General features: G+C 37.2%; 1 protein-coding gene and 1 pseudogene across 2 annotated transcripts; one reads left to right on the forward strand and one right to left on the reverse strand.

Annotated features, from left to right (window-relative positions):
• The first annotated feature begins 579 nt into the window (after window positions 1-579).
• On the forward strand, window positions 580-4719 carry Or4k52 (olfactory receptor family 4 subfamily K member 52). Of its 2 annotated transcripts, XM_087650898.1 has the most exons (2): window positions 580-589; window positions 3791-4719. In XM_087650898.1, exons 1-2 carry the CDS (start codon window positions 580-582, stop codon window positions 4717-4719), a joined length of 939 nt encoding a protein of 312 aa, XP_087507024.1.
• Window positions 4720-8222: 3503 nt separating this feature from the next.
• Gapdh-ps97 (Glyceraldehyde-3-phosphate dehydrogenase, pseudogene 97) lies at window positions 8223-9379 on the reverse strand (annotated as a pseudogene).
• Window positions 9380-10095: the final 716 nt, after the last annotated feature.

The following is a 10095-nucleotide window of genomic DNA, read 5'->3' on the forward strand; positions in this document are numbered from 1 at the left end:
GAATTATATTAAATTAAAAATAAGAACAAAGATATTTAAAATGTACATCTATGTCTTTTTTTTCCTTAAACATAACGGGGGAGTATGAGAAGATATCTTGTAAGAGAAAAGGGTTTGCTTATGCCAGTCTGTTAACCTGAGTTCAGTCTCAGAGCACTTTGATAAGTGGAAGGAGAGAAGCAACTTCACAAAGTTCTACTCTGACTTCCATAATCAAAGCAGGACTCACCAAAACCTACATGCAACATAATTTTAAAAATAAAAGTTTAAAATTCTAATGTGGTTTTTATACTTGGCACCCAATTCATACCTGCTATCATCATATAGAGTCACATATCAGACTGAAATCCATTAACCAAGTGACCAGGGTTGTGTGCCAATTTAACACAATCTTGTCTCATGCACTAGAAAACTGTATTCACAACATAACTCTGTGTTATCATATCTCATACTGTTTAGTACCTGGTCTCTTGTATCTATAAAACAATTTTATTCACTTAGATGATATAGGCATAGTAATATAACACAATATCACAAAACTCCTTGGTTCTTATTGGTCAGTTGAATTTTTTTTTAAAAATGTACAAACGTTGTCATTTATGGACTAATAAGAATTTGTCTATAGTTTCACAAGTAAGTAGTAGCACTTGGTATCATTTTTAACAGAGAAATCCCTAAGAGATTCTCAAGATAATTAATTTCAGGGTTCTCATTTTGTTCAAGAAACAGAGCAAATCATTTCACCCATGGGACAACTTTAGGCAGTGAACATAGGTGAAGCTTAAAAGAGGTGCTTCAAGACAATACATCTGCATGAAATGGACATCTTCATGAGAACACATCAGAAGAAAGAAAATGGAGGAAATATGAGTTTGCTAAGTCATCTTATCTCCCCCAAACTCTAAGGTATTGCTTGAAATATTTATAGGTATCTTTTCTATCAATTTCATTATATATGGACTTGAGCATGTTTTCAGTATGTCAATTTTAGAAGCCAACTAAATGGTTTCACTATCTTTTGAACCACCAGAATTTTCTGTAGATTCATATGAGTGCTCCTACCACCAAAAGGCACACCCTTAGAGGATGTAGATACAGTACAGTGTTCTATTACTTCATCTGGAATTCTCTAACTTGGTGGCTATTCTCATAATTTAGGTGAGTGATATTTAAAAAGTTGGTAGAAACATGCCAAATTGTCCTCTTAGCAGCATTTAAACCAACTATTATTTTCTCTCATTAAATATTTTTTCTATGCAGATTGATTTGGTATCAAAGTTTTAAACTCTGTAATAGTGTCAATATTTATATTTGCTAAGAATTTGTGAGTCAATTCATAATTACACACTGTAACCAGATTATCCATAATTATGCTCATTAATAAATACCCTTTTATATTGTACCGTAGGTGCTTTTAAAGTGATATATGGGGGGTTGCATGCCTATGTTTGTGTGTGTGTGTGTGTGTGTGTGTGTGTGTGTGTGTGTGTGTAATCTGAAACAAAGTGTTCAGCTGATTATCTAAAACAGTACAAACAATATTAGTTTAAGATATACACAAAGTTTAAAGGAGACAATCTTATGGATCATTTTACTACAAATGCTAGAAAATATTGCTGATTTCTCTGTATGTGTGTTTTTTTTACACCTTCTCAATACTCTATGACTTAAGTGTGTTAGTTTTGCAGGTAAGGAAATGTAAACAAATTCTTCTAAGACAAGGTCATGCATATTATTAACCGATTTTATATATATACATATATATATTTATATATAATACAAACACACATATATATATATATATATAAAATCTTACTTATTTAAAAAATCTACTTGGCTAATATTGATAGAATAATATGATAATTCCTCCATGATTGTGAATAATGTCAATATAAAACTTAATATCCAAACTGATAAATTTTTATTGGGCAATTGTATTCTAAGAATGTGTACGGTCATCATGCAGCAAATTTTTTAATTTCATTTTTCTTGGATATTTTATGTATTACATTTCAAATGTTATCCCCTTCCCTCTCCCCGTTTCCATGAGGAGGCTCTCACTCCCACCCACCCACTCCCACCTCAAAACCCTGGGATTCCACTATACTGTGAAAATGAGACTTCACAGGACCAAGGACTTTTCCTCCGTTGATGCTAGACAATGCCATCCTCTGCACATGTGTGCCTAGAGGCAAATTTTTATCTTAAACACATGAAGAAATACTAAATTTCCATCATCTAAGTAAATTGTATAAGAAGATACAAAAATGAGGTTTTGAAAACTATCCTGGAAATTTTCAGGATAAAAACTCATTTAGAGGTAGAGTTTGGAAAATTATCAAAAATTTCAAGCTTCACAGTTATGTTTTGTGAAATAGCAGTGTATTTTCCTTAGAGAATCTGGTACTCTCCAGAAATTACACATATTTATCTAGCACACAAGTCTCCTATCATGCTTTTATAGCAAATAGAGGTATTACCTAATGCATTTCGAGTATACTATTCATTCTTACTCTTTGGAGTCCTCAAAAAAGCGAAGGTGAATATAACTCTGATGATAATAAGAGAGATTTGATAATTCACTGGCTCTATTTCTTTCAGTACAGACATTTCAGAGAAAAAAAAATGAGACCTAAACATTGAAAACACCAGGAAAATTACTGAAGATGAAGAAAATAGGCAATGATTTCCCACCATCCAGCTTGAGTGTTAATTACAGATCACTATCTACACAAAGCCTGGCCTTTGATGTGAAAAACTGCTGTTCACAAAATGTTCAGCGTTACATTCATCCAGGGTAAACATTCAAAGGCATCCTTTGCTTATTAGTTCATGTAATTGATTCTCTTCTTTCAAACAATATAGATGATCAATAGATAAGTGTCCTAATGAGAAAACATGACAGAAGAATGATAGATAACATATTGTTCATGTCAGGAAACTAAAATATTTCAGTGTAAGGATTCTAAGCTTTCATTAGGGTTCAGTTAACTTTCATAATTCTGTTTGAATATGATGCCTTCTTCATTGATTATCACTTCTATATGAATTTACAGTGGTAGCTCAATTGGCAGTTTAGATGAATAAATAAATCATACGATAAGTTTGTTAATAAGATATTGTAATTCTGGTTTTTACATCCCAGGCTCAAATCATATATTTCATGTATGGAGTTCTATATATCATGGCCACAAGAATAAGGATGAAACATCTACATCTACTTTACAGATTTAAGTCAACCTTTAAATTCAATGATGTCAGAGAAATTACTCTACTGATGATCAATGGAGTCATTATACATGATGTTGACAAAATGTCAAGATCCTATTAGAACTTTTATACTGAAATTTAATGTAATTCATATCAAATCAAAAGTTTATACTTATTCAAAGTAAAGTCTCATTTCTGTTACAAATTGTTATGACTGCTGGTGAGATTAATGTTCAGAAACTCACTGGTAAAACACACACGTTTTTAGACTTTCAAGTTGCTGTCTTTCTTCCTTACTCTATCCTGCAAAAGAAATTTCCTAATAGATCATGTGTATAAGAATCACACCTTCTCCTTTTGGAGAGTTGCTCTTGGCTCATTAGCTTTCACATTGGGCACTGATGTTTCTCAAAGCTGGCACAGACTTGTCTTCCATTTGTGCTTTTCTATTTCAGGTGTAGATGTTCACTTTCATTGTACATGTCATATTCAATTAGTTAAGTCATTTTCTACTTGCCTCTAATTGATCTCTCTTTCCCAGAAGCTTGTTTCTGAAGACACATGAGTATAATGGATGGAGGTAATCAGTCTCTGGTATCAGAATTTGTGCTTTTGGGACTTGCCCACTCACAGAATATTCAGGCCTTCCTCTTCATGATGTTTTTGATGCTTTATCTGCTCATTGTATCAGGAAATATTGTCATCATGGTCTTAATAACCTTTGACCCCCATCTTCATTCCCCTATGTACTTCTTGTTGGCCAACCTATCTTTTGTTGATATGTGGCTTTCCTCAGTAACTACTCCTAAGATGATCACAGACTTTTTCAGAGAAAACAAGACCATTTCCTTTGCAGGCTGCATGTGTCAGGTCTTCTTTGCCCATTGCATCGCTGCAGGAGAGATGGTGCTGTTGGTGGTGATGGCTTATGATCGCTATGTGGCCATCTGCAAACCCCTCCACTACTTCACCATCATGAACCTGAAGAGATGCACTGGGTTGGTGTTGACTTCCTGGACCATTGGCATTGTGCATGCCTTGAGTCACCTGGTAGTGATTGTAGAGCTGCCCTTTTGTAGTCCCAAGGAAATCGATAGTTTCTTCTGTGACATGCCACTGGTAATCAAGCTAGCATGTATGGATTCTCATAATTTGGATATTTTAATGTATGCTGACTGTGGGGTTGTAGGTGTAACCTGTTTTATTCTGTTGCTCATATCTTATACATATATCCTTATCACTGTTCACCAAAGCTCTAAAGCTGGGGCATCTAAGGCACTGTCCACATGCACTGCCCACATTACTGTGGTGATGATCTTTTTTGTACCCTGCATCTTTATCTATGTGTGGCCCCTCAATATCACTTGGTTGGACAAATTTCTTGCTGTATTTTACTCTGTTTTTACACCTCTCCTAAATCCAGCCATTTATACACTGAGAAATAAAGAGATGAAAAATGCTATGAAAAGGTTCATAAACACCTACAGGGATTTCCAAGGAAAGTCCTAATATCCAGAAACCTGAATTAAATACAAATAATAGAGACTGACTCCACAGAATAAGTTTCAAGCCAGAAAGTCTATTTATATTCAATATTTTACCACCCCCACTTCCAGTATAGGTTTAATGTACTTCAAAGAACATAACACATTATAATCAGCCACCACAACATTGTGAGTTATTCACCTACAGTAAAAGTATGATTGATCCTTCATACAGAAATATTATTCAACCCATTCTCTTATGTCATCAATAAAGTAGAACAGTGTCTATTTACCAAACTAACATGTTTTTCTCTGTGAATCATAACTTAGTAAACTTTATTTGAATATAATTCTATGTATCACCACATTCCCCAAACTTGTAACTTACCCCTTGCCAAGTTGTAATATCATTATTTTTGGTTAACACTGATATCTACAAAAATGTTAAATAATTAAGAAGAGTTCAGACAAATGTAATAAGCTGTGTATGAAATAACAGTAAACTCTGTACATATTCTTATTCAACTTAATGAGCATAATATCATAATAAAGTTTACCAATGAAGCCTGATGATTTTTTTCTAAGTTGCCTCAGCCATAAGGACTGAAATTTCATTCTATATTTGTTAACATTTATGTAAAATTTTAAATGTCATCTCCCCAAGTACCATGAGCACAAATTCACTGTTTAATTCATGCATTTGTACTTAATCCATTCACTAATACATTACAGACCTCTAACATGCATTTTTTAAGAATTTATGCTGTTCTAGCTTCCTATATTTTATAGGTTAGAAAAGCCTCCAGAGGCTTCCAAAACAGTTGCTCACCATGACTGAATGGTACAACCCTCTTGCAACATACTTTGGCTCTAAGACATAGAGCAATCGGTTTCAAAGTAAAGAAATATTTCTGAGCTGATTCACTATCATGGTATTGGAAGGTCCTATGTAAGGCACTGGAAATGAAAAGACATCAGTGATTTCTATCTCTGGAATCTGCATGCAATGAGTGACCTACCAAGCAATATGTGTCCACCAGTACAATAATAGCTTTGCTCCTATGGAGTAGCCCACCACTTTCTGATTAGATTTGAGGCCTTTTCCATGGGTAATAACCCAAACCATTGATCAGACCAATAAACCTGATCAAAACTCTGGAGCTGGGAGTCAGATGCAAATTCACTGAGGAATCTACTATTACTAATTTGCAAAATGATCATGTCCAACTCCCTTCAAACGCTTGTGATTGTGGCAATATACCTGTGTTTTTCTCAACCTGAGGGAAAGAAATTGTTTTATTTTTTGAAATGGGTACTGATTAATGTAGAGACACGATAGTATTTAAAGTGCTGAGAAGCCAATTATACCCCAATAAAATTGTTTATGTTTTCATACTTTTAGGTGATTATAAGTATGACTCTAAAATAAGAAATGTATCCCTCTAAGTAAAAATAAAAGTGTATAGATAGCCTATGAGAGACCAGGCAAGTATTTTACTGATTATATTATTTGTCCTAGAGTCTTCGAATGAGTTTCCTTCTTTCCAGGTAGTCATTGTTTGTACCAACTTGGCAAAAAAAATTAAGCAATTATGGTTTTCTGTAATTATCAATTTGTACATATTGAATCATCCCTATCTGGAATAAAACCAATTTGACCATTGTGTTTTTTTTTTCATTTTTATTCTGTGCGTGGATTTTTTTTCTGCATGTATGTCTGTGCACCACTTGTGTACCTTGTGCTCATAGAAAAAGCATATCCTGAAAATGGATTTCCCATTGGTTGTGAACTTCCTTGTTATTAATGGGCATCAAGCCTGGGCCACTGAAAGTGCAGCCACTGCTTTCTCTACAGCTCTACAAATAATCTTTGGATGTATTTCTATATCCCTTTGCAAGTATTCTGTTGAGAATATTTTTATTTCTTTTATTTTTTTACAGTCCAGTTGTTACCCCCTCCAGATCTCCAGATCACCCTCCCATAATTCCTCATCCCATCCCTCCTTACCCCCTTGTCTCCAAGAGGATTTCTGCCCATCTCCAGGCCTTACCATTCCCTGGGGCCTCAAGTCTCTCAAGGGTTAGGCAGGTCTTCTCCCACTGAGGCCAGACCAGGCAGCCCTCTGCGGTATATGTGTTGGGGGCCTCAGACCAGCTCCTGTATCCTGCCTGGTTGGTGGCTCAGTGTCTGGGAGATCTTAGGGTTATGGATTAGTTGAGACTGCTGGTCTTCCTATGGGATCACCCTCCTCCTCAGCCTTTCCCTAATTCAACCACAAGGATCCTTGACTTCCATCCAATGACTGGGTGTCAGTATCTGCATCTGTTGCATCTATGTTTATTATATATGTCTACAATTCTTCATATTATTTTGTTGTCTATGTAGTTTTAGTATTAGAGAGATACTAACTTTAGAAGAGTTTGGAAATATTCCTTTGGTTTCTATAAAATAATTTTAGAAGCACTGGTTGTATTTTACCTTCAAATGGCTGCTAGCATTCTGTAGTAAGTCTATCTACAACCTTTGCTGTTAGAAGTAGATGTTTTATTGGTATTTAATTTTTTGTTTGCTTGTTGTAGGACTGTTTAAATTATCAATATTCTCTTGGTTTATCTTTGGTGGATCAGCCAAAATAGAAATTAAGTTCTTGCTTTTTTTTTCTACCTTGGTAGAATATGTGATTTGAGATGTAGAATTATGATTTTCTGAATTTCTTTGATGTGTCTTGTAATGCCCCACTATTCATCTCTAGTTTTATTAATTATGTATTCTCTTTTTTATGATTAATTATGAAAACAGTTGTCAATCTTTATCTGTTAACAGAGCCAAGTCCTCCTTACAGTGATTCTTTTCATTTGTTTTGTTTGTTTGTTTCTCGTGAGTTGATCTATGGAAGACAGTTAATGACAACAGGCTGAATAAGCCAGTTGAAAGTTTTCAGTTCTTTACTAATTGCCAGACCAAGAACAGGCTCACGCCTTAGAAACTCTTTTGGTGTTCAAGCTCATTTACATCATAATTATATCAGTGCTGGGGGGGTTACATTAGTAATGGATTTCAAGTTTCCTAATTACATCTGCTTCATTTGCAAAGCTCAGTGGCATGCTCCAGACACTACATTTTATATTTAAACTATAGTGAATGTCATGGTTGTCCCCAGAAGCAATGTCAAGGTGAATTTGTCTTTTGTGGTAGAAAGACTAAGAAGTGACCAGGTAGACAAAGAAAAACACTGGGCCAAGGTGATGTTACCTTCATAATCTCACCATTTCATTAACTTCTATTGTTGTTTCTATCATTTTTTCCAGTTGACTGCTTTTGAAATTAATTTTGTGGGGCTTTTTGTTGGTTTTGGTTTTGTTTGCTCTTGTTTTGTTTACAAACTCTCTAGGTGTATCCTTAAGCTATTTATGTGGGCTCTTTCTGAGTTATTTGCAGCGAACTTTATTGATGGTATTCAAGAGAGAAGGGAGGGCTCCCTAAGCCCCTCCTGTTATTATGGGGTCTGGGATGGAATTGTGAGGGACATGCTCAGTGTTGGGGGCTGAGTTGGGATGGGGACTCCTCAGCAACTGAGGGCCTCTCTCTTGCTCTCAGTATCCTTGCTGGGCTGGGTGGTCCAGGGTTTCTTACTCCTTGGAGGCCATATAGGCCATGGGTCCACCACCCTGTTGCTGTAGCCGTATTCATTGTCATACCAGGAAATAAGCTTTACAAAGTGGTCGTTGAGAGCAATGCCAGCCCCAGCATCAAAGGTGGAAGAGTGGGAGTTGCTGTTGAAGTCGCAGGAGACTACCTGGTCCTCAGTGTAGCCCAGGATGCCCTTTAATGGGCCCTCGGACGCCTGCTTCACCACCTTCTTGATGTCATCATACTTGGCAGGTTTCTCCAGGCGGCATGTCAGATCCACAACGGATACATTGGGGGTAGGAACACGGAAGGCCATGCCAGTGAACTTCCCGTTCAGCTCTGGGATGACCTTGCCCACAGCCTTGGCAGCACCAGTGGATGCAGGGATGATGTTCTGGGCTGCCCCACAGCCATCACGCCACAGCTTTCCAGAGGGGCCATCCACAGTCTTCTGAGTGGCAGTGATGGCATGGACTGTGGTCATGAGCCCTTCCACGATGCCAAAGTTGTCACCTTGGCCAGGGGGGCTAAGCAGTTTTTGGTGCAGGATGCACTGCTGACAATCTTGAGGGAGTTGTCATATTTCTCATGGTTCACACCCATCACAAACATGGGGTCATCAGCGGAAGGGGCAGAGATGATGACCCTTTTGGCCCCACCCTTCAGGTGAGCCCCAGCCTTCTCCATGGTGGTGAAGACGCCAGTAGACTCCACGACAGACTCAGCATCAGCGTCGTCCCATTTGATGTTAGCGGGATCTCACTCCTGGAAGATGGTGATGGCCTTCCCGTTGATGACAAGCTTCCCATTCTCAGCCTTGAACTTGCCATGAGTAGAATCATACTGGAACATGTAGACCATGTAGTTGAGGTCAATGAAGGGGTCATTGATGGCAACAATGTCCACTTTGTCAGAAGAGAAGGCAGCCCTGGTAACCAGGCGCCCAATACGGCCAAATCCGTTCACACAGACCTTCACCATCTTGTCTATGAGACGAGGCTGGCACTGCACAAGAAGATGCGGCTGTCTCTGGAACAGGGAGGAGCAGAGAGCCGAATTATTTATTTTTTAAAGCTTTATTTTTCTTATTTTTAATTGCATGTTTATGCGTGAACATGCATCTCTCTCTCTTTCGCTCTCTCTCTCTCTCTCTCTCTCTCTCTGTGTATGTGTTTGTGTGTGTGTGTGTGTGTGTGTGTGTGTGTGTGTGTGTGTGTGTGTTTGTATACATGTAAGTGAAGATTCACTCACAGGGCCCAAAAGAAGGCATCAGATTCCCTGAAGCTGTGCTCTTTGGAAGAACAGTCCATACTCTTAAACACTAAGTCATCTCTCCATGACAAGAAGATAATTTTTTTTTCCGGAGCTGAGGACCGAACCCAGGGCCTTGCGCTTGCTAGGCAAGCGCTCTACCACTGAGCTAAATCCCCAACCCCAAGAAGATAATTTTTAAAATATGTTCAGCTGCTCAAAAAATATTATATTTTCCAGAATCTGGCAGCACACTGTCAATGAGAAATAAGAGGGAATGTCCTAAAAGAGAAAACTCATGAAAGAATGACTTTCTATATAATTTTGAATTTTTGTCAAGTTTATGTCTTATATATTCAAAATATAATATTAGAAAAAATAAGACAACTTGACAAAATGCCTACAAAATGGATTCTGATAGTATTATTTGATATTTGAATTAAGGGTCACAGCATGTGTCGTAACAAGTCAGGTTCCACTACCTGTCCTCAATAAGCCAATTAAAGAGCCAAATTAATA

This window comes from Rattus norvegicus, chromosome 3 (genome assembly GCF_021556685.1).
Source record: "Rattus norvegicus strain SHRSP/BbbUtx chromosome 3, alternate assembly SHRSP_T2T, whole genome shotgun sequence".
NCBI lineage: Eukaryota > Metazoa > Chordata > Mammalia > Rodentia > Muridae > Rattus > Rattus norvegicus.